Source organism: Protopterus annectens, chromosome 15.part0, assembly GCF_019279795.1.
Source record: "Protopterus annectens isolate FY-2018-M chromosome 15.part0, PAN1.0, whole genome shotgun sequence".
NCBI lineage: Eukaryota > Metazoa > Chordata > Ceratodontiformes > Protopteridae > Protopterus > Protopterus annectens.
Window position 1 is genome coordinate 492,464,798 of NC_056749.1, and position 24,670 is coordinate 492,489,467.

At 44.1% G+C, this 24,670-nt stretch overlaps 1 protein-coding gene across 2 annotated transcripts in view; it reads left to right on the top strand.

Moving 5' to 3' along the window:
- The window catches only part of STAG2 (stromal antigen 2), a 3,222,550-nt gene that overhangs the window by 1,635,762 nt on the left and 1,562,118 nt on the right, over positions 1–24,670 (top strand). For both annotated transcript variants that reach the window (XM_044057319.1, XM_044057321.1), the window contains exon 15: positions 23,145–23,248. In XM_044057319.1, the coding sequence (XP_043913254.1) occupies positions 23,145–23,248 (104 nt within the window). The remainder of the gene's footprint in view (positions 1–23,144; positions 23,249–24,670) is intronic.

Here is a 24,670-nt window from a genome sequence, read left to right on the forward strand (position 1 = left end):
CAAAAAGGTTTACACATCCACTACCTTATCTATGAGAGCTTTAAATTGCCTTTTTGTTATGTTCCAACATCAGGATTATCTCTTAGAAGATTTACAAAAAACATTAGCTTCTCCTGATCCTTTAGACAGGAAGACTTTGCAGGAAGCTGTAGATAACACTCAGCAAGTAAGCAATCACTTCCTGCAGTGTGGATATGATGCACTGGAAGCTTCATGTAGGGCAGCTATGACAGGGGCAGTGATGCGTAGACATGCTTGGTTAAAAGATCAACCTCTGCCAGATCATGTAAAAGCAAAACTTCTGGATGCACCTTTGGAAAAGAACAAGCTTTTTGGTGCAAATGCTAAGGATGTGTTAAAGACCATCGAAGAAAAAGCGAAATCAGTTCAGACTGTGAAAGATTTCCTCCAGGTTCAACCCCCCAGATTCAGTAGGAATTGGCCTTCAAAAAACTGGTCCTTTCCTAATCCAGAAAAGTTTCAAAGGGGTAAGAACAGACGTGACCGAGGAAGAGGCCAATACAGAGGACGACAGTGGCAGCCAGGAAACCAAAGAAGTGACGCAGGGGTTTCACCTGCCCAACAACCACAAACTCAATGACTTTCCTCTACTACCGCCTACCAGGGAACAACTAGAAGCTCCCTTGGGCGGGAAATTATCTCTGTTTTCAGAAAACTGGCACAGACTGACAAAGGACAAATGGATTTTGGACATTATAGACCGAGGGTACAGGTTTCATTTTCATACCTTACCAAGAAAACAAGGCATGCCAAATCTACCACAACATCAAAGGGCAGAGGCTATCAAGCAAATCACTCTGCTGACTCGAATGAAAGCAATAGAAAGAGTTCCACAACAAGAACAAGAACGGGTTTTACTCAAGACTGTTCCTTGTTCCAAGAAAAGAATCTCAATGGAGACCAATACTGGACTTGTCCGTATTAAACACCTTTCTCATAGTACCAAAGTTCAAAATGCTGACTCTACAGCAACTCCTTCCCATGCTGGGCAAGGAGTCGTGGCTGATTACTCTGGACCTCAAGGAGGCATACCTGCATGTCCCTATCAGACACAGCTGCAGAAGATACCTCAGATTTATTGCAGGGCCAGAGCATTATCACTTCTCAGCATTGCCATTTGGCTTATCTACTGCACCCAGAGTATTTACAAAATGCCTGGCTTCAGTAATTGCTCATTGCAGGCTCCAGGGTATACAAATTTACCCGTACCTGGACGACTGTCTCATACAAGCGGACGACAAATTGATGTTGACAAAAAACCTGGATTATGTCATACGATTACTTCAAGCTCTGGGATACACAGTCAACTTCCAAAAGTCAAGACTGCAGCCATCCCAGCAAATAATCTTCTTAGGAGCCAAACTAGACACAGCCTCTCAGATGGCTTACCTGACAGAAGACAAGCAAGAGAAGTTAACTCAGTACTTCAAAGGTTTAGCAAAACTCACCCAGATGACTGCAAGGAGATTCCTACAGGCCCTGGGTTACATGGCATCCTGCATTCTACTGGTTCCATTAGCAAAACTACACATGAGAAAGCTTCAATGGGACCTAAAAAGCATTTGGTCTCAACACAGCAACAACTTGGAGACAGTCATACCACTCATTCCATGCCTACAAAAGGAATTCCTATGGTGGGCCTCGGTGAGCCAGGAAAACACAGGTATGTCATTCAAAAAACCACAGATAACACAGACCATGACTACAGACGCCTCAGACCTTGGATGGGGGGGCGCACATGGAAGGCAGGTGTATACAAGGACAATGGTCTCCAAAGGAAACGCATCTGCATATAAACCAAAAGGAAATGCTGGCAGTAATGCATGCTATCGAGGCTTTTCAACACCAACTCCAGCAAGGCCATCTAATGATACGGACAGACAACACCACTGTGATGTGGTACATAAACAAGCAGGGGGGCACCCACTCTTACCCCCTTTGCAGACTGACAATGCAGCTTTGGGAGAAGTCACTGAGTCTAAACATCCAGTTACAATCCCAGTTTGTTCCAGGAAAAGACAATGTGTTGGCAGACAGCCTAAGCAGGAATTTCACAGATCCACACGAATGGAGGTTACATCCGAAGGCTTTCAGACAACTCACTTCGACATGGGGCAAGCCAGAAGTGGACCTGTTTGCCTCTCACCTCAATCATCTTCTACCAAAATTTTGCACAAGGACATACCATCCAAAGGCTTGGAAAATAGATGCCCTTTCATTCAGCTGGAACTCCCTAGCAATCTATGCATTCCTACCTCTGCCACTGATGACCTCAGTATTACTAAAGATCAAAGCAGAGAAGCCCAAGGGAATCATAATAGCTCCGGATTGGCCAAGACAACACTGGTACCCACTACTACGGAGCATATGTCACACCAGGAGGTGGGCCCTCCCTCAGTGGCCTCTACTTTTGACTCAACACAATTTCGAAACACTGCAACCAAACCTTCAGACACTGCAGCTAACAGCCTGGGAGATCCCATAAATAACTTCAGCTTATCTCTCTCCAAGGAAGTTCAGCGGATACTAACAGAGGCTCGAAGACCATCCACCAGAAAGGTTTACTTAGCAAAGTGGAAAAGATTCAGCAATTGGAATACCAGCAAGGGACATGATGCATCATTACTGAACATCCCACTCATCTTGGAATATTTGGCAGATATGTTACAGAGCGGCCTCTCATATTCTTCAATAAAGATACATGCATCCGCTATTTCAGCTAGATACAACACTGATCCTCCTGTTTTCTCTCACCCCTTACTAAGACAATTCCTCAGGGGAATCAAGAACATTAAGCCACCAAGAAAGGCCCCAGTGCCAGCCTGGGACCTCAATTTTGTCTTAGAGAAACTGACTCTACCTCCTTTTGAGCCAGCAGCTTCAGTTGACTTGCAATTTCTCTCATGGAAAACAGCTTTCCTGTTGGCAATTACCTCAGCAAGAAGGGTTTTGGAGCTACAGGCCCTAATGGCAATACCACCCTTTATTATTTTCCACAGAGACAAGGATTCATTAAGGACCAACCCTACTTTTATGCCAAAGGTGGTATCTAGGGTTTCTCTAAATCAAGCCATTCATCTGCCTGCTTTCTTCCCCAATCCTGAGAATAAGGGGGAAAGACTTTTGCATACCTTGGACATTCATAGACAACCCGATACTACCTGGACAGAACCAAGGCCAGTAGGAAGTCTGAACAGCTTTTTGTAGCTTACGCCCCTGCAGTCCAAGGAAAAGCAATTTCAAAACAGACTATTTCTAAATGGATTGGACATTGCATCAGATTCTGTTGTTCCTTTCATGGGAAGACTGTTCCAGCCTATGTCAGACCACATTCCACCAGAGCTACAGCCACCTCTACAGCATTTTTAAGAGGGGTGCCTACAAAGGACATTCTAGAAGCTGCTACATGGAGCTCTGTGCATACATTCTCAAAACACTACAATCTCCCTCTATATTCCAGATCCAGAGCAGGCTTTGCTTCGGCAGTCCTGCAGGGTTTGATTGCCACACCATCTCTTTCCTAGAGCATACCTCCTCCCCAGCTAAGCTATGGTATTCTACCCACATGTTATGACTGCAGTTGCATTCTTGAAGGACATAGTACAGTTTTGTACCTACCATAAATGTAGATGTCCGATAGACCTGCAACTGCAGTCGGGTTTTCCCTCCCTCCATACCCCTCTATGCCTAGGGTCCACTCCTATCCCCCTTACTCTTAGCTGGGGATATCTGTTATGGTGTATTTGTTTTATTGCTCATGTATTTGTTTGGAATCCTGTTTTTGTCTTCCAATTTGATTACAGCCTTTCTTGGAGGGCACCTGGCATCTGGGGCAAGAAACACTGAAGAAAATGACGTTGGCTGATGCTTATGTACTCCAGCCGCTCTGACGTCGGAGTGAAATGCGACATCAACCGACGTCGGACCCAGACTTTGGAATCCGGCCGACCGAGGGCTGCCTGAGGCAGGACAACCCACATGTTATGACTGCAGTTGCATGTCTATCGTACATCTACATTTATGGTAGGTACAAAACTGTACTTTATTCATCCGACTACTGGAATTCCGAAAAAACGCAAAGAAAGACGGAGACAGGCTGTTGAGTTCCAAAACTGCTGACGACGCTTCTCCTAAGCCAGTCGCGAGTTCGCCGGTACTCAGTGAGGCGAGTTCGCCGGTACTCAGTGAGGCGCTTTCGCAGCCCCTGATACCCACTACTTCTGATTCGCAGGCCTCTACTGATACCCATTCGGAGTCTGGTATGCCATGAGATGCTTCACAAATGGAACCCGCGGATGTCTCTACCTTGGATGGGTCCGGAGCCGCTAAGCAGGCACTGGCTTCTGACTGTGTATTCAAGCCTACAGACTTGCATATTGAACAGACTCCAACTTCAGTACTAAGGCCTAAATTTCGATGTATGTCTAAAAAACGACGTTCAGGCCCCTCTGCCTAAAAAAACAAATTATCAAGATGGCTGAAGATTTCATTACTATAATCAGGGGTAGTCAACCCCCCCCCCCCCCCCCAAGAGGCCTAGGACTGAACTTGACTACGAATCTTCTCAACAGGACTCTGTTTCTTCTGACTCTTCTAATCTGGATTTGTCCATACCTACTTATGAGGACTCTGATGCAGAGGATTCCATTCCCTCTGCTTCTTTGTCTGAGGATTTCTCTTTTGGGGATACTTTACATACCTTAAGGGAGCATTTCCACTGGGAAAGTCAGGATTTCTCTGAATCCAAAAAGAGGCTTAGGGATTTCCTCCTTTCTTAGCATAGGCCTTTGGCTATACCTCCTGTACTAGACATTGTTGTGTTTTCGGAATCCAGTATGGCTCCTGATTCCTTGCCTCCAGCCCCTAGCAAACCAGACAGGTACTACAGGGTTCCTGAGTCCCACAAATTCCTTTTCAAAAATCGTGTTGCGGACCCTGAAACCATTTCTCAGGGACCCAAGAGCATTAAGGCTTCTACTGCTAAAAATCCTACCCCTTCTGATAGAGACTGCAGGGCACTGGATAGATGGGGTAAAAAGGTTTATACTTCTGCAACCTTAGCAATCAGGGCTTTAAACTGTCAATTCCATATGCTAAAATATCAACAGCATATCATGGGACTGCTTAAACAGAAAATGTCTGTTTCTGACAGTGTGGAGAATAAAGATTTACAGGATTTATTGCATTCAGCTGAACAAGTTGGCAAACATACTTTGCAATGTGGTTTTGATTCTTTAGAGGCCTTTTGCAGGGCTGCTGTTACTGGGTCTGTGCTTAGAAGGCATGCTTGACTTTAGGAGCAATCTCTGCCTCATCATGTTAAAGAAAAACTTTTGGATGCTTCTTTACAGGACCGCCTGTTCGGCAATAAGGCTGAAGTTCTAAAAAAGATGGATGATGAAGCTAAATCAGTGCAAACTGTGAAAGATTTCTTACAAGTACAACCTCCTAAATTTAGTAGGCACTGGCCTACTAAGAACTGGTCCTTTCTAGCTCCTTCCAGAGCCACTACAGCCAAACCCAGCCATTCCAAAAGCACCAGGTTTCACTCCCAAAGGACTTTCAGAACTAAGCAATGGGGTGCTTCCACTTTCAAATCTGGAAACAAGGCACCACCCTATGGTAAACCATCTCAATGACTTCCCTTTAAAATTACCAAGCACTTATCTCTTAGCCGCCCCTTTAGGGGGAAAACTGGCTCTTCATTCAAGAAACTGGCAACTTATAACCCAGAACAAATGGGTTTTAAATAGTGTCCCAGGGATACAGATTTCATTTTCACACGCTGTCAACTCCAAACAGATGGCCAGACCTGCCCCCAAATCAGAGGGCAGAGGCTCAGAAACAAGTACTTTCCCTCCTAAACATGGGGACTGTTCAGCTAGTACTAGAAGAGGAAAAGGGACAAGGTTTCTATTCCAGACTTTTCCTGGTACCCAGAAAAGACGAATCATTGCGTCCAATTTTGGACCTGTCTTCTCTAAACACCTTTCTGGACATTCCAAATTTCAAGATGGTGACTCTTCACCAGTTGCTTCCTATGCTAGGCAAGGATGCTGGTCCTGAAGCTGTAAAAATCCATCCTCTCAACCATAGCTTTGGGAATCTACCCAAATGTAATGACTGCAACAGCGAAACACTATGAACGTAGTACAGTTGTGTACACTTACCAAAAATGTAGATGTTCGAGTATATTCAATGTTGCAGTCCTGGTTACCCTACCTCCAGCCCCCTGTTTTTCGCTCACTATACCTCTACTTTCTTTTACTATGCTTAAAAGCCTTTTTGGTCTATTTGCTTTTGTTTGGAGATGTATATTTTTGCGTGTTTAATTATTTATCTATATTTTGCTCCCTATTTCGGTGGCACCTGACATCTGGGTCAAGAAAAACTGATGCAATGGCGTCTGCTGCATGTTTTATACCCCCTGACAACCTGACGTCATGGAAGAAAAGGGACAGCAGCCGACGCAGGACCCAAGACTTTGTTAATCAGGCCGACTGAGGGCAACCTGCCAGCAGATTACCCAAATGTAATGACTACAACAGTGAATACACTCGAACATCTACATTTATGGTAAGTGTACACAACTGTACTTTACTTCCTATGCTAGGCAAGGATGCCTGGTTGGCAACTCTCAACTTGAGGCTTACCTGCATATCCCAATCAGGGAATCTTGCAGAAGATTCCTACGCTTCAAAGCAGGCTGCATGCATTATCAGTTCTCTCCACTGCCCTTTGGCTTGTCTACTGCACCCAGGGTATTCACAAAGTGCCTGGCTCCAGTAATTTCATTTTGCAGGCAAAGAAATATTCAAATATATCCATACCTGGATGATTGTCTAATTCAGGCAGAAAACCAGGCCATTCTTCTAAAATATCTGGCATTTGTAAAAAGACTTCTAACCTGTCCAGGGTATACCATAAATGAAAATCTCAACTGGTACCCTCTCAAAAAATTGCATTCCTGGGTGCAAGCTTGAATACAACTGCCCAGATTGCTTTCCTTACACCAGAAAAGCAAATTCATTTGGTGACTTATTTCAAACAGGTGGCCACAAAAACCCTGCTATCTGCAAGGCAAATACTGCAAGCCTTGGGGTTCATGGCCTCATGCGTTTTTCTAATTCCATATGCAAGACTGCATATGAGGAAACTTCAGTGGTACTTAAAAAGTTTATGGAGTTAGTGTTGTCACAGCCTGGAAATAATTATTCCTATTGTTCCTTGCCTGCGCTTAGAGTTCCTATGGTGGGCAGAGGCCTGCCACCAAAACAAGGGACTACCAGTCACACTACCCCCTACCGCCCAGACCCTAACTACAGACACATCAGACTGTGCATGGGGGCTCATCTGGCAGGGAAGTGCATTCAGGGCAAATGGAGCCCAAATCAAATGCACCTTCATATCAATTAAAAAGAAATGCTAGCTGTACAGAATGCACTGACAGCCTTCAAGGACTACCTTCATAAAGGACAATTACTGATAGACGGACAACACCACTGTTGTGGTACATAAACAGGGGGTACACATTCCTACCCCCTTAGCAAACTAGCTATGGCATTGTGGAACATGGCCTTGAGCTACCAAGTACAATTACAAGCTCAATTCCTGCCAGGAAAGCAGAATGTTCTGGCAGATGAACTAAGCAAAAATCTCATCGACCCTCACGAATGGAAACTGGAACCACAGATTTTCAACATGTTGACATGGAAATGGGGGAGCCAAGACATAGATCTTTTTGCCTTGTCCTAAAACTACCAGTTGGACAAATTTTGCACAAGAGCTCATCACAAAAAAAGCGTGGAAAGTGGATGCTCTGTCCTTCAGCTGGAAAAATCTATCAGTCTATGCCTTTCCCCCATAACTTTGCTCTCCAAAGTTCTACTAAAAGTCAAACAGGACAAACCAAAAATTATTTTGATTGCTCCAGACTGGCCTCGCCAACACTGTTACCCACTCCTGCGCAGTGTCACACATTTTTCTGTGGCTCCTGCCTCAAGGCACCTTCCTTACTGTCTCCACAGGAGAACCAAATTCTGCACCCTCAGCTCCAAACATTGAATTTTGCAGCTTGGCTAATAACTTAAATTCAACCTTAGCATCCCTCCACAAACCTGTGACAGATGTAATTTTGGAGGCGAGAAGACCTAGTACTAGAAAATCTTATGCTGACATATGGAAAAGATTCTGTGCCTGGAATCTATCTCAAGGGATGAGCACAGCAGTGCCCAATTTACCTCAGATTTTGCAATACTTAACTGAGATGCTTCAAAAGGGCCTGTCTTTTTCTTCCATAAAAATCCATGCCTCAACCATTTCAGCTCATTACAATACAGACCCTCCCCTCTTCTCTCATAGTTCATAGTTTTAGTACTAAGCTAACTGCCCTTGCGAGCCATTTTAAGCTTAGCCAATTATCCCTTGTGAGACTCAAACCCTGCACCTTGTGTTTATAAAGCAAACACCTTAGCCATTAAGCTATCCTCCCAACCCTTATCGTCTTCTAAAGCAGCATCTCAGAGGGGCTAAAAGCTTGAGACCACCCAGGAGAACTCCAACCCCTGCTTGGGACCTTAACTTTGTATTGGAGAAACTCACTCTTACCCCCTTTCGAGCCAGCTGCAACTGCAGACTTAAAATTTCTTTCCTTTAAAACAACCTTCCTTTTAGCAATCACTTAAGCTAGAAGGATATCTGAATTACAGGCCCTTATGGCAGTGGAGCCTTTTATCATCTTTCATGTGGACGGGGTGTCACTCGGGACCAATCCGTCATTCATGCCCAAGGTGGTATCCAGTGTGGCTTTTAATCAGTCCATTCATTTGCCAACTTTCTTTCCCAATCCACAGAACAAGGGAGATTCTGCATTCATTGGATGTACGCAGACAACTTAGATTCTACTTGGACAAGACTAAAACTCAAAGAAAATCTGAACTGCTGATAGCATTTGCTGCGGGGGCAGAGGGGAAGGCTATTTCAAAGCAAACTATTTCTAAATGGATAAGCCATTGTATTCATTTCTGTTATAAGCACCATGGAAAACCTATCCCCCAGGGGATCAGATCTCATTCCACCAGAGTTGCATCTACTTCAACAGCCTTTCTCAGAGGTGTCCCTACCAGGGATAGTCTAGAAGCTGCTACCTGGAGTTCAGTTCGTACTTTCATCAAGCATTATCACTTACCAATTTTCTCTAAATCAAGAGCTGGCATTGCCACTGCTGCTGATCATCGTGTTACACTGCTGCAGTCATCACACTTGGGTTATCCTGCCGTCAGGTGGTCCCGCAGTCAGCCAGAGTTCCAAAGTCTTGATCCGGCATCTGTTGCTGTCGCTTCTTCCCTGACGTCAGTGCTCCAGGGGGTATATAAGATGCATCCGACGCCATTTTCTTCAGTCTTTCTTGCCGCGAGGTGCCTGAAGCAGAAGCAGTTCACAAGTGCCAGTCGGCCGACTCCTGAGATTTTCGAAGTGGAATTTCAGATCTGAAGTCTTCAATAAAGCTAAGTACCCCATTGGGAAAACTTTTTTCTTGCCTCAGACCGATGTCAGAAAAAGTTAATAATTGTATTTCGTGTGGGAAGCAAATACCTCATAAGTACTTCCACTCTTACTGTATTCCATGCCTAGGCCCTGATCACGACGTCACTAGCTGTCGATTTTGTGCTAGATTTAACAAACGCACTATAAAAAGATGTTTTGATTTTGCTTTACACTACTTTGGCCGAAGGTTCAATTATACTAGGCCGTCGGATCAGCCGACGACCTCAATACCGAAAAAAAAAGCAAAGACAAGGAATAAAGACAGGCATCCGAGGTCCAAAACTGACGAAACCTCTTCTAGGCCAGTCGCCGGTTCTCAGTGAGGCGCTTTCGCAGCCCCTGACACCTGTTACCTCAGAGCCACAGACCGCTTCTGACTCCCACGTGGAGACATCTAGGCCTCTGGAAACTCAAGGTATTGGGCCTATGGAAACTAATCCCTCAGATGGGTCCGGAGCCGCTGAGCAGGCATCTGCTTCTGAGGGTGTTTTCAGACCTTCACAACGTACCATTAAAACAACAGCCAAGACAAAGGTACCATTAAAGACAAAGAAACAAGTACAACATTCTCCTGGACAGTCCTCCATGCCTAAGAAACAGATGCTTAAAATGGCTGAAGACATCATTAATCAGGGGTTCCCATCCCCCTCCTAAAAAAAGGCCTAGGCAGGGTACAGACTATGACTCCTCTGATCAGGTTTTCATTCCCTCTGATTCCTCTTCAGACCAGGGATACTCTCTACCCCCCCCCCCTATGAGGACTCTGATGCTGAAGAATCTATCCCTTCAGCCTCTCCTCCTGAAGGATTATTCTTTTGGGGAAACTTTACATACCATGAGGGAGCATTTTCATTGGGAAAGTCAGGTTTACTCAGAATCCAAGAAAATGCTCAGGGATTTCCTCTTATTGCCTCAGCACAGGCCCCTGGCTATTCCGCCTGTGCTAGATATTGTGGATGATGTGATGTCCTTCAAGGATGCATCTGCAGTCATAACATATGGGTTGTCCTGCCTCAGGCAGCCCTTCGGTCGGCCGGATTCCAAAGTCTGGGTCTGGCCTCGGCTGATGTCGCACTTTCCCCGACGTCAGAGCGTCTGGGGTATAAAAGCATCAGCCGCCGTCATTTTCATCAGTCTTTCTTGCCGCGTGGTGCCCGAAGCAGAAGCTGTTCGCAAGTGCCGGTCGGTCAGATCCAGTGAATTCAACTACCGAAGACTTCGAAAAAAGCCAAGTACCCCGTTGGGGACTCTTTCTTGCCTCAGCCAATGTCAGACAAAGTAAATAATTGTTTAACTTGTGGGAAACAAATACCTCATAAGGATTTCCATTCCTACTGCCTTCCTTGCTTAGGCCCAGACCACGAAGTATCGGCCTGTTTAGCCTGTGCTTCCTTCTACCGACGAACTCTTAGACGTCGGTCGGAGTTTGCAGAGGAATTTTTTGGAGCCGCTTTTGCTTATAAAATGCCGTCGGAGACTCCGACTTCACATTTGGTCAAAAAACGCAAGGAAAAGGACCGACACTCACGGCCCGCGGTTTCGGCTGAAACCACGGCTAAGGCCTACCGCGAGTGCCTCGGTTTTGGCCGAAACCGAGTCCTCGGAGATCCCTTCTTCAGTAACCATACTTCCGACCACCGAGGCCCGGGAGGCCCCGGCTGAGTCTGCTTCAGAACTTCCTACTGAAACCAGTGTTCAGGAAATGTCCAACACCATACCTTTGGACATTTCTACTCCTGCACGTGGGGCTGCTAGGCCCCCTGCTTCCATGTCCATTAAGGCCTTTTCAAGGGCTAAAGCTGCCAAGCTTTCTAAAGATTTGCCTGCCAAATCTACCTCCCAGAGGCCTTCCTCTTCTTCACAGATCCTCAGCCTTGCTGAGGACCTTATTTCCTTAATCAGGGATTCACAACCTCACCCAGACAGGGCCTCTCAACCTCCTCCAGACAAAAGGCCCAGGACTGACCCCTCTGACCCACACTCCTCAGATGATTCCATGGATGGATCTGAGTTGTCAGACCACCAAGAAGGGGCCTACTCGCCTTATGAGGATTCAGATGCTGAGGAATCTATCCCTTCGGCCTCCCCTCCTGAATAGTTTTCCTTTGGTGAGACTCTACACTCCATGAGAGAGCATTTTCAATGGCAAGGTCAAGATTTCTTTGATTCTAGAAAAAGATAAGGACCTTTTTGCATTTGCCTCAGCATAGGCCCTTAGCTATACCTCCTGTTCTGAATGCAATTGATGATGTGTACAATGATGTCAGTACAGCCCCTGATACTCTTCCTCCGGCCCCTGCCAAACCTGACAGATACTACAGGGTCCCGGATTCTCATTTCCATCTGTATAAAGCCCATTCTGCAGACCCAGAAACTATTTCTCAGGGCCCTAAAGGGGTTGCGGCCGCTACTGCCAAAAATCCTCTACCCTCTGAAAGAGAGTCTAGAGCTTTAGAGAGATGGGGAAAGAAGGTGTATACTTCTGCAACTCTTTGTCAGGGCATTAAACTGTCAATTTCATATGATACAGTACCAAGAGTATTTGTTAGATGAACTGAATAAAAAACTTTCTTCTCCTGAACCCCTAGACCGTAAATCCCTTCAGGATTTGGTACACAACTCACAACAAGTTAGTAATCATTTCTTAAAATGTGGCTATGATGCACTGGAGGCTTCATTTAGATCAGCTATGACTGGGGCAGTTATTCGTAGGCATGCCTGGCTGAAGGAGCAATCTTTGCCAGACCATGTCAAAGCTAAACTCCTGGATGCTCCAATGGAGAAACAAAATTTATTTGGCTCCTCTGCACAGGAGATCTTAAAAAAGGTTGAAGAAAAGGCAAAATCTGTGCAAACAGTTAAAGATTTCCTGCAAGTTCAACCACCGAGATTCAGCAGAAACTGGCCTACTAAGAATTGGTCCTTTCCAGACTCGGACAGAGCCCAGAGAGGCAGGAACAGGCGCCCTAGAGGCAGAGGTCAATCGAAGGGCTCCTACAGAGGCCGTCAGTGGCAGCCTGCCAACCAGAGGAGTAGTGCAACAGCAACAACAACAAACACTACACCAGGACAGGCTCAATGACTTAACTCTGATTCCGCCTACCAGGGATCAACTGGAAGCACCCTTGGGCGGAAAGCTGGCTTTATTCTCAAAAAACTGGCATTACATTACAAAGGATACATGGACACTGCAAATAATAGACAAGGAATACAGGTTCCACTTCCACACTTTGCCAAAAAGAAGCGGAATGCCAAACCTCCCACCAAATCAGAGGGCAGAGGCTTTAAGACAAATCAGCAATTTACTTCAGATGAAAGCTATAGAAAAGGTACTATGTTCAGAACAAGGCCAAGGATTTTACTCCAGATTATTCCTTGTACCAAGAAAAGAAAATCAATGGAGGCCTATTCTCGACCTGTCCGCACTGAACACTTCTCTCATTGTGCCAAAATTCAAAATGCTGACCCTACAGCAACTTCTTCCCATGTTGGGCAAGGAGTCTTGGCTGGTGATTCTAGATCTCAAGGAGGCATACCTGCACGTCCCTATTCGACCAAGTTGCAGAAGACACCTCAGATTTCTTGCAGGATCAGAGCATTATCAATTCTCAGCATTGCCCTTTGGCTTATCTACTGCGCCCAGAGTATTCACGAAATGCCCGGCATCAGTAATTGCACATTGCAGACTACAGGGAATTCAAATTTACCCATACCTGGACGACTGCCTAATACAAGCGGACAACAAGAAGAATTTGATAAAGGACTTGGCCTACGCCATACACCTGCTACAGACCTTGGGATACACAGTCAACATCCAAAAGTCAAGACTAGTACCATCCCAAAGGATAACCTTTTTGGGTGCAGATCTGGACACAACCACCCAAATGGCCTTTCTCACAGAATAAAAACAACTTCCAGATTACTTCATGATTCTGACAAGACAAACTCAGCTTACTGCAAGGAAAATCCTGCAGGCCCTGGGTTACATGGCATCCTACATAATTCTAATACCCCATGCCAGGCTGCATATGAGGAAATTACAATGGTACCTAAGGAGTGTATGGTCTCAACACAGTCACAGTTTAGAAACCATGATACCAATCATTCCATGCCTTCAAAAGGAATTCCTGTGGTGGGCTCAGGCCTGCCAGTCCAACAGAGGGTTGCCTTTCAACAAACCAAAAACAAGGCAGACCATCACCACGGACGCCTCAGACCGAGGATGGGGAGCACACATGGAGGGCAAATGTATCCAAGGCCTATGGCCTCAAGGACAGCTAAGCATGCACATAAACCAAAAGGAAATGCTGGCAGTGAGGCATGCAATCGAGGCATTCAAACCCTTCCTCCAACAAGGACATCTGTTAATAAGGACAGACAACACCACGGTCATGTGGTACATAAACAAGCAGGGCGGCACACATTCTTATCCTCTATGCCGGATGGCTATGAATCTGTGGGAACTATGCCTGAATCTCAATATCCAACTACAGTCCCAATTCGTGCCAGGGAAAGAAAATGCACTGGCGGACAGCTTAAGCAGAACTACCATGGATGCACACGAATGGATGCTGCACCCAGACATCTTCCAACTCATAGCAAAGACATGAGGAATGCCGGACATAGATCTGTTCGCCTCCCCACTCAACCATCAACTGAAGACATTTTGCTCAAGGACAAACCACCCGCAAGCATGGAGGGTGGGCTCTCTCTCTTTCAGCTGGAAAGCCCTAACAGTATATGCCTTCCCACCTCTCCCATTGATGTACAAGGTTCTACTGAAGATCAGGGAGGAACAGCCAAAAGTGATACTAATAGCTCCGGACTGGCCAAGACAACACTGGTACCCATTATTGAGAAGCATGTCTCAGGCAAAATCATGGCCTCTCCCCCTATGGCCTCTTCTGACGCAGAACAATTTCAAGGCCCTGCATCCCAACTTGAAAATATTGCAGCTAACTGCCTGGAAAATTCCCTAAATCCCAATCGAAGTGTTTTATCTCAGAGGGTGAAGGACATTATCTTCGAGGCTCGCAGGCCTTCCACAAGGAAGACATACTCAGCTAAATGGAAGAGATTTCTCATTTGGAGCACATCAAAAGGCTCAGATGTCACAGTGGCAAACATAACAAATATCCTAGAATACTTAGCAGAATTGTTCCACAATGGCCTGTCCTATTCTTCCATTAAGATTCATGCTTCAGCAATTTCAGCAGAATACAATGTGGATCCACCTGTCTTCTCGCACCCTCTCCTCAGACAATTCCTGAGAGGGATCAAAAATATTAAACCTCCAAGAAGACCCCCTCTACCTGCCTGGGATGTCAACTTTGTGCTGGAGAAACTGACACTTCCTCCTTTTGAACCAGCAGCATCAGCGGATCTACAGTTTCTATCTTGGAAAACTGCATTCCTTCTGGCAATCACTTCAGCAAGAAGAGTATCTGAGTTACAAGCATTAATGGCAGTGCAGCCTTTTCTTATTTTCCACCAGGACAGGGTTTCACTAAGAACCAATCCTACTTTTATGCCAAAGGTGGTATCTAGGGTATCCTTGAACCAAGCTATCCACTTGCCTACGTTCTTCCCTAATCCACAGAATAGAGGGGAAAAAACTTTTGCACACCCTGGATATACACAGACAACTACGCTACTACTTGGACAGAACAAAAACTAGCAGAAAAACTGACCAACTTTTTGTAGCATATGCAACTGGGGTGCAAGGAAGAGCAATTTCCAAACAGACAATTTCAAAATGGATAGGAAATTGCATTTGATTTTGCTACTCCTTTCATGGAAAGACAGTTCCTGAGAACATCAGGCCTCACTCCACAAGGGCCAAGGCCACCACTACAGTTTTCCTACGAGGGGTGGCTACCAAGGACATTTTTAGAAGCTGCTACTTGGAGCTCCGTGCATACATTGCCAAGCATTACAATCTACCTTTATACTCTAGATCCAGAGCAGGGTTTGCTACTGCAGTCCTGCAGGGGATCTTAACTACACCATCTTTTCTTAGTACCTCGTCCCCCAGATTGGCTATGGTATTCTACCCATATGTTATGACTGCAGATGCATCCTTGAAGGACATAGTACAGTTTTGTACCTACCATAAATGTAGATGTCCGATAGGTATGCATCTGCAGTCAGGATTACCCTCCCTCCTTCCCCTCTGTGGTATTCCTAGGGTTCTTACCCCTAAGCTAGCTGGGGGAATCTATTATGGTGTATTTGTTTGTTTATACATGTATATAATTTGCAAATGTTTGGAACTTTTCAGCATTTATCCAAATTTAGCCTTCCTAGAGGGCACCTGGCATCTGGGGCAAGAAAAACTGAGGAAAATGGCGTTGGTTGATGCTTTTATACCCCAGACGCTCTGACGTCGGGGAAAGTGCGACATCAGCCGAGGCCAGACCCAGACTTTGGAATCCGGCCGACCGAAGGGCTGCCTGAGGCAGGACAAACCCATATGTTATGACTGCAGATGCATACCTATCGGACATCTACATTTATGGTAGGTACAAAACTGTACTTTCTCTGAATCCAGCTCATCTCCTCACTCTTTGCCCCCTGCTCCAGCCAAGCCAGTTAGGTATTAGAGTCCCTGACTCGCACGTTTCTTTACAAAAACCCTTCTGCTGATCCAGAAACCATTTCCCAGGGTCCAAAAGGGGTTAAGGCTTCCATTGCAAAAAATCCAGTACCCTCTGACAGAGATTCCAGAGCAAATCTTGTGATATGCACGAAGCACCAAATAACAGGACAGCTGGATTCCAAATACAGTTAGTTTCCTTTATTCACACAACAAAACGAAGATGCAATAATGAGGTTGAGCGCTTTCATTTAGATAACTAGACTTCCTCAGAACATTGATCATAATAATTCTCCCAATTATATACATAAAAATAAAAAGCCCGCCATTTACATCAGTCATTCAATTTTGTATGCAAATATCATTATTGCATCTTTGTTTTGTTGTGTGAATAAAGGAAACTAACTGTATTTGGAATCCAGCTGTCCTGTTATTTGGTGCTTCGTGCATATCACAAGATTTGTTTTGTTGCTATACAGGACAACCTTCCTTTTATTAGTAGAGATTCCAGAGCTTTGGATAGATGGGGGAAGAAAGTATACACATCTGCAACTTTAGCAGTAAGTGCTTTAAATTGCCAGTTTCACATGCTTAAGTACCAACAATATTTAATAGCTCAGTTAAAACAGAAAATGCTTGCAAGCTCAGAAGCTCCTGATTGTAAAGAAATGCAGGATTTATTGCATGCAGTTGGACAGGTGAGAAAACATACTCTGCAATGTGGTTTTGATTATTTAGAGGCCTCTTGTAGAGCCTCAGTTACAGGTTCTGTTATTCGAAGACATGCTTGGTTAAAAGAACAGAGTTTACATGATCATGTTAAGGCAAAATTATTGGATGCTTTTTTTACAGCATGATACCTTGTTTGGTGTTAAGGCAGAAGAGGTGTTAAAGAAAATGGAGGGTAAAGCTAAATCTATGCAAACAGTCAAGGATTTCTTACAGGTACAGCCACCTCGGTTTAGCAGAAATTGGCCAACAAATAATTGGTCCTTTCCAATGTCAGACAGGCCACAGAGAGGCGGATACAGACGCCCTAGAGGCAGATCTCAACTCCAAGGCTCAGACAATGACAGTGGGGCACCTGAACCCCAAAAGGAGGTGAGGACAAGTCTCAACCTTACAGGAAACGGTCACAATGACTTTCCTCTTCGTACGCCAAGCACGTCCCTTTTGGAAGCCCCCTTAGGGGGAAAACTAGCACTTTTTTCTCAAAACTGGCAAACAATCACCCAAGACAAATGGGTTCTGAATATTGCGTCTCAAAGTTACAGATTCTACTTTCATACTTTACCAAAGCTAAAAGGAATGCCAGACCTGCCACAAAATCAATGGGCAGAGGCACAAAAACAAATTTCAGCCCTCATGGACATGAGAGCTATTCAAAAAGTACCACAACAGAAACAAGGGCAAGGATTTTACACAAGACTCTTCCTGGTACCCAGAAAGGACAAGGCCTGGAGGCCCATACTAGACCTTTCAATTCTGAATACTTACCTGGATATTCCGAAATTCAAAATGTTGACATTACAGCAGCTTCTGCCCATGCTGGGCAAGAAGGCTTGGCTTGTTACTCTGGACCTCAGAGGCATACCTGCATGGTCCCTATCAGACAAAATTGCAGAAGATACCTCATATTCAAAGCTGGTACAATGCACTACCAATTCTCTGCACTGCCCTTTGGCTTATCTACTGCGCCCAGGGTCTTCACAAAGTGCCTGGCACCAGTAATTTCATTTTGCAGACAAAAAGGAATTCAAATATATCCATACCTGGACGACTGCCTCATTCAAGCAGAGACAAAGGACATTCTTCTACAGCATCTGGCGTTTGTAAAAAAAAAAGTTGCTAATTTCTCTAGGGTAAACAGTAAACGAAAAGAAGTCAAAACTAGTGCCCTCACAACAGTTTATATTCCTGGGTGCCAGCTTAAATACAACGGCCCAGATGGCTTACCTCACGCCAGACAAACAAGTTCAACTAACTCAATATTTTCAATTACTGGCAGAAAAGTCCCATCTCCTTGCAAGAAAAATTCTGCAGGCCCTGGGATTCATGGCATCCTGCATATTACTACCATATGCCAGACTGCATATGAGGAAATTACAATGGTGCCTAAAAAGTGTTTGGACTCGACACTCTCACAGTTTAGAAGCAGTAATACCAATGATTCCCTCCCTACAACAGGAGTTTCGATGGTGGGCACAGGCATGTCCCCTAAACAAGGGTCAGCCTTTAACTCAACCCACAGCCAGGCAAACTCTAACAACAGATGTTTCGGATTACGCCTGGGGAGCACACATGGCAGGAAAATGCATTCAGGGCAAGTGGACCACAGACCAGATGCATCTTCACATTAATCGAAGAGATATTGGCTGTTCAAAATGCCCTAACAGCTTTCAAGGACCTTCTACATCCAAGACAACTATTACTAAAGACAGACAACACCACAGTAATGTGGTACATAAACAAGCAAGCGGGCACTCATTCTTATCCCCTATGCAGGCAAACCATGACCTTGTGGAACATAGCTCTAACATACCAAGTTCACCTGCAAGCACAATTCCTGCCAGGAAAGAAAAATACTCAGGCAGACGACCTAAGCAGAAATATCATGGACCCTTAATGGAAATTTAATCCACAAATCTTCAGCATGGTAATGCAAAAATGGGGATGCCCAGACATAGATCTTTTTGCCTCCCCACCGAATTGCCAACTACAAAAATTCTGCACAAGGACATTTCACAAACAAGCATGGAAAGTGGATGCTCTTCTGTTAAGCTGGAAAAACCCAAAAGTTTATGCCTTCCCACCGCTGCCTCTCCTTTCAAAGGTACTCCTAAAAGCCAGACAAGAAAAACCACAGATGATCCTGATTGCTCCAGACTGGCCACGCCAGCACCGGGTACCCTATCTTAAGGTACTTGGCTCAGGGCCCACCATGAATTTTGCCTCAAATTCCACACCTTCTGACTCAACAAAACAATCGGATCCTGCACAGTCAGATCAAAACCCTAAACCTGGCTGCATGGCAGATTCTTTAGTCAAACGGGCAACATCTCTCTCTAAAGCTGTTATGGGTGTCATTTTGGACGCCAGGAGGCCTAGCACCAGGAAAGCTTACTCAGAAAAATGGAAGAGATTCTGCGCCTGAACCAGGCTCAAAGCCTTGACCCTCTTGTTCCAAACATTCCTCAGATTTTACAATACTTAACTGAGATGCTGGACAGAGGCCTATCCTTCCCATCAATTAAGATCCACACCTCTGCCATTTCAGCACATTACAACACGGATCCTCCTTTATTCTCTCATCCCTTGCTAAAGCAGTACCTCAGAGGGGCTAAAAACATAAGACCGCCCCGGAGAGCACCAACACCAACTTGGGACCTCAAGTTTGTTTTGGAAAAACTGACCCACCTTTTGAGCCAGCCAATACAGCCAATCTAAAATTTTTATCATGGAAAACAGCTCTGCTCCTGGCAGTAACTTCTGCACGAAGAGTCTCAGAGCTACAGGCATTATTGGCAGTGGAACCTTTTATAATTTTTCATCAAGACAGAGCATCTTTAAGGACAAAACCCTATCTTTATGCCAAAGGTGGTATCTAGTGTGGCTCTTAACCAAACCATCCATTTGCCAGCTTTTTATCCAAACCCCCAGAATAAAGGGGAGAAACTTCTGCATTCTTTGGACATACACAGGCAGCTATGCTTGAACAAAACAAAAGCTTTCAGGAAAACTGAACAACTGTTTGCAGCATATGCTGCAGGATCACAGGGCAAGGCTATCTCAAAGCAGACTATATCCAAATGGATAGGACACTATTCGGTACTGCCACTCACAGCATGGAAAATCAGTCCCAAATAACATTAGGCCACATTCCACCAGGGCAACCGCCACTTCAACAGCCTTTCTCAGAGGAATACCTACCAAGGAAATTTTGGAGGCTGCAACTTGGAGTTCAATGCACACCTTTACCAAGCATTACCACCTGCGTCTTTACTCTAAATCCAGAGCAGGATTTACCACTGCAGTTCTGCACGGCCTCATAGCCAATCCTAACTCTTTATAGACCAGCCACCCAACCTTAGCTTTGGGATTCTACCCAAGTGTGATGACTGCAGCAGTGTAACACGATGAACATAGTACAGTTTTGTACCTACCATAAATGTCGATGTTCGAATGTTCACACTGCTGCAGTCCAGGTTACCCTCCCTCCATCCCCTCTGAACTAGCTGGACTTATCTATACCTTTCTATCCTATACAATCTTTGGGGTGTATTTGCTGGTAACTGAAGGTATTGTTTTTATTTTATATGTATATTTTTGATTAGCAATATGTATTGCCTACCTACTTGGGGGCACCTGACATCTGGGGCAAGAAAAACTGAAGAAAATGGCGTCGGGTGCAACTTGTATACCCCTGGCACACTGACGTCAGGGAAGAAGCGACAGCAACCAACGCCGGACCAAGACTTTGGAACTCTGGCCAACTGCAGGACCGCCTGACGGCAGGACAACCCAAGTGTGATGACTGCAGCAGTGTGAACACTCAACATCTACATTTATGGTAGGTACAAAACTGTATTTTTTGCAGGGCCTTATTGCTGGTCCTAATGCTGTATAAATCCATCCTCCCAACCTTAGCTTTGGGAATCTACCCAAATGTAATGACTGCAACAGTGAAACACACTATGAACATAGTACAGTTGTGTACACTTACCATAAATGTAGATGTTAGTGTATATTCACTGTTGCAGTCCTGGTTACCCTCCCTCCAGCCCCCTATTTTTCTTTTGCTTGTACCTCTTCTTTTATTATGCTTAATAGCCTTTTTGGTCTATTTGCTTTTGTTTGGAGGTATTTTCTTGTTTCTCTTATTATATTTATTTATTTATATATATATATATATATATATATATATATATATATATATATATATATATATATATATATATATATATATATATATATATATAATATAGTTTTGCTCCCCATTTAGGGGGTACCTGACATCTGGGGCAAGAAAAACTGATGTAATGGCATCGGCTGCATGTTTTATACCCCTGATGACCTGACGTCATGGAAGAAGGGACAGCAGCCGACGCAGTACCCAAGACTTTGTTAATCAGGCCGACTGAGGGCAACCTGCCAGCAGATTACCCAAATGTAATGACTGCAACAGTGAATGCACTCAAACATGTACATTTATGGTAAGTGTACACAACTGTACTTTTTTGTCTTGGAACTCTGCCATGCGTACCATTTTTGCCCAGTCTTTCTTATGATTGAGTCATGAACACTGACCTTAACTGAGGCAAGTGAGGCCTACAGTTCTTTAGATGTTGTTCTGGATTCTTTTGTGACCTCTTGGACGAGTCGTCTCTGCACTCTTGGGGTAATGTTTGTAGGCTGACCACTCATGGGAAGGTTCACCACTGTTCCATTGTTTTCTCCATTTGTGGGTAATGGCTGTAACTGTTCGCTGGAGTCCCAAAGCTTTACAAATGGCTTTGTAACCTTTTCCAGAATGATAGATGTCAATTACTTTGTCGTCTGTTCTGGAATTTCTTTAGAGCGCAGCATGATGTCTTCCTTTTTGGCATCTTTTGGCCTACTTCACTTTGACAGGTTCTATTTAAGTGATCTCTTGATTCAATAGGCCTGGCAGTAATCAGACCTGGGTGTGGTTAGTGAAATTGAACTCTGCTTTCCCAAAAACGTGATTAACCACAGTTACTTCATGATTTCACAAGGGGGGCACTTACTTTTTCACATAGGGCCATGTAGGTTTGGATAGTTTTTTTCCTTGATAAATAAAATCATCAGTTAAAAACTGTGTTTTGTGTTTACTTGGGTTATCTTTGTCTAATATTTAAATTTGTTTGCTGATCTGAAACATTTAAGTGTGACACATGCAAACAAATAAGAAGTCAGGAAGGGGGCAAATACTTTTTCATTGCACTGTATATGTATTTTGTGGCATCCGTTTTTTTCTTCTGTTGCCCCTGGTTTAACGTCATGCTTCCCTTCTGTTTAACCAGTCACATCATTAACGTTACAGAGGTGAGTCCTCCGGTCTGTATTTTCCTTGCTTGGGTGATTCAGTGTCAGAAGTAGTGTTTTTTTCTTCTTTGGAGGTGGGGGGTTTACTTTGACTAAGGCCCTAGCTGTTCTTGCTACACATTTTCCATATGGCCAGGGAATGGGCACGTGCATGGAGTTTGTCATTCAGTTTGTGGCGTCCTGCAATAGCTGTGCTTAATTAAAAGCAAAGCATTTCTCATGATCTCTGTAAGATTCTACCTAATTTGCATTTTGAGCATGATACACTCCTCCATACTCTAAGAAGTAGGAGTAGCTCCACCTCATCATTCCTTTCTCTTACTGAGCCAGGTCGTATAGTGCCAAAGCAGCTACTCAAGCTTCGGTTTACTGTGTCATAGTCATGGCTTTATCCCTTTATGCAGTCCAGGTACAATGGTGTAATGTTTTGATTGCTTTAAGGTGTGTGCCTCTTTACCAAGTCTGCTCAAAGAGTGTCTAATTCTGCTGATTCATTCTTCTTGCATTGCTTCATTTTAGGTATGTTTCAGAAGGTAGATTGTCCACTTTTCTTTGTAATATGCTTAAGTACATGTGAAGTATATTTTAAAAACTGCATTCTTGACTGTGTACCTATCCGTAACCTTATATTTTCGTAATAGTTAGAAATGTCATTTGAAATCTGGTTGAAACTGAGGAAATAATTTTTTACATGTGTGCACTCATCCTGAAAATGAAGACTATAGGAGGGGTTTAAATATTGTTTAACTGAAGAATTTAGCTGTGTATTATTGTACCTAGTTTAAAAGTTAATCCTTTGCAGGTACTATTATCGCAGCTGTGTAGTTTCAAAGTTGAATGACTGTTTAAATATATGAATTCCTTGTTCTTTGTAAGGTCATTACACTTGCTTAGTAACAGTATATTTTTTGTATAGCTCTGACTGACAGGCAAGAGACTGCGCTGATTGAAATTATGCTGAGCACAATACGACAAGCTGCAGAATGTCATCCACCTGTAGGAAGAGGAACAGGAAAAAGGGTAAGTGTGTTTGCGTACCTTTGTGGTGACTGGGTTCATGCTCTTAGTCAAAAGCCAACTTTTTTCTCAAAGGAGTTTTTATGATTTACATTGCAATGAAAAAGTATTTACCCCTTCCTGATTTCTTTTTTTTTTTTTTTTTGCATGTTTGTCGCACTTAAATGTTTCAGATTATCAAACATATGTAAATATTAGACACAGATAATCCAAGTAAACACAAAATGCAGTTTTTAAGTGATGATTTTCTTTATTAAGGAAAAAAAAAACTATCCAAACCTTCATGGCCCCGTGTGAAAATGTAATTGCCCCCTAAACCCAAAAACTGGTTGTGCCACTCTTAGCAGCAACAACTGCAATCAAGCGTTTGCGGTAACTGGCAATGAGTCTCTCACATCGTTGTTGTGGAATTTTGGCCCACTCTTCTTTGCAGAATTGTTTTAATTCAGCCATATTGGAGGGTTTCCGAGCATGAACCGCTGTTTTAAGGTAATTCGACATCATCTCAATTGGATTCAAGTCCGGACTTTGACTAGGCTACTCTAAAACCTTCATTTTATTTTTTTAAGCCATTCAGACGTGGACTTGCTGGTGTGTTTTGGATCATTGTCCTGCTGCAGAACCCAAGTGTGCTTCAGCTTGAGGTCACGAACTGATGCCGGACATTCTCCTTCAGGATTTTTTGGTAGAAAGCAGAATTTATGGTTCCATCAATCACAGCAAGTCGTCCAGGACCAGAAGCAGCAAAGCAGCCCCAGACCATCACACTACCACCACCATGTTTGACTGTTGGCATGATGTTCTTTTTCTGAAATGCTGTGTTACTTTTACGCCAGATGTAATGGGACGCACACCTCTCAAAAATTTCAGCTTTTGTTTAGTCAGTCCACAGAATATTTTCCCAAAAGTCTTTGGGGTCATCAAGATGTTTTTTGGCAAAAGTGAGACGAGCCTTTGTTCTTTTTGGTCAGCAGTGGTTTTTGCCTTGGAACTCTGCTATGCATACCATTTTTGCCCAGTGTCTCTCTTATGGTTGAGTCTTGAACACTGACCTTAACTGAGGCAAGTGATGCCTGCAGTTCTTTATATGTTCTGGGTTCTTTTGTGACCCCTTGGATGAGTCGTTGCTGCGTTCTTGGGGTAATTTTTGTAGGCCAGCCACTCCTGGGGAGGTTCACCGCTGTTCCATGTTTTCTCCATTTGTGGATAATGCCCGTGACCATGGTTCGCTGGAGAACCAAAGGTTTTGAAATGGCTTTGTAACCTTTTCCAGACTGATGGATATCAATTACTTTGTTTCTCATCTGTTCCGGAATTTCTTTATATCTCATGATGTCTTCCTTTTTGGGATCTTTTGGCCTACTTCACTGTATCTGACAGGTTCTATTTAAGTGATCTCTTGATTCAAAAGGTCTGGCAGTAATC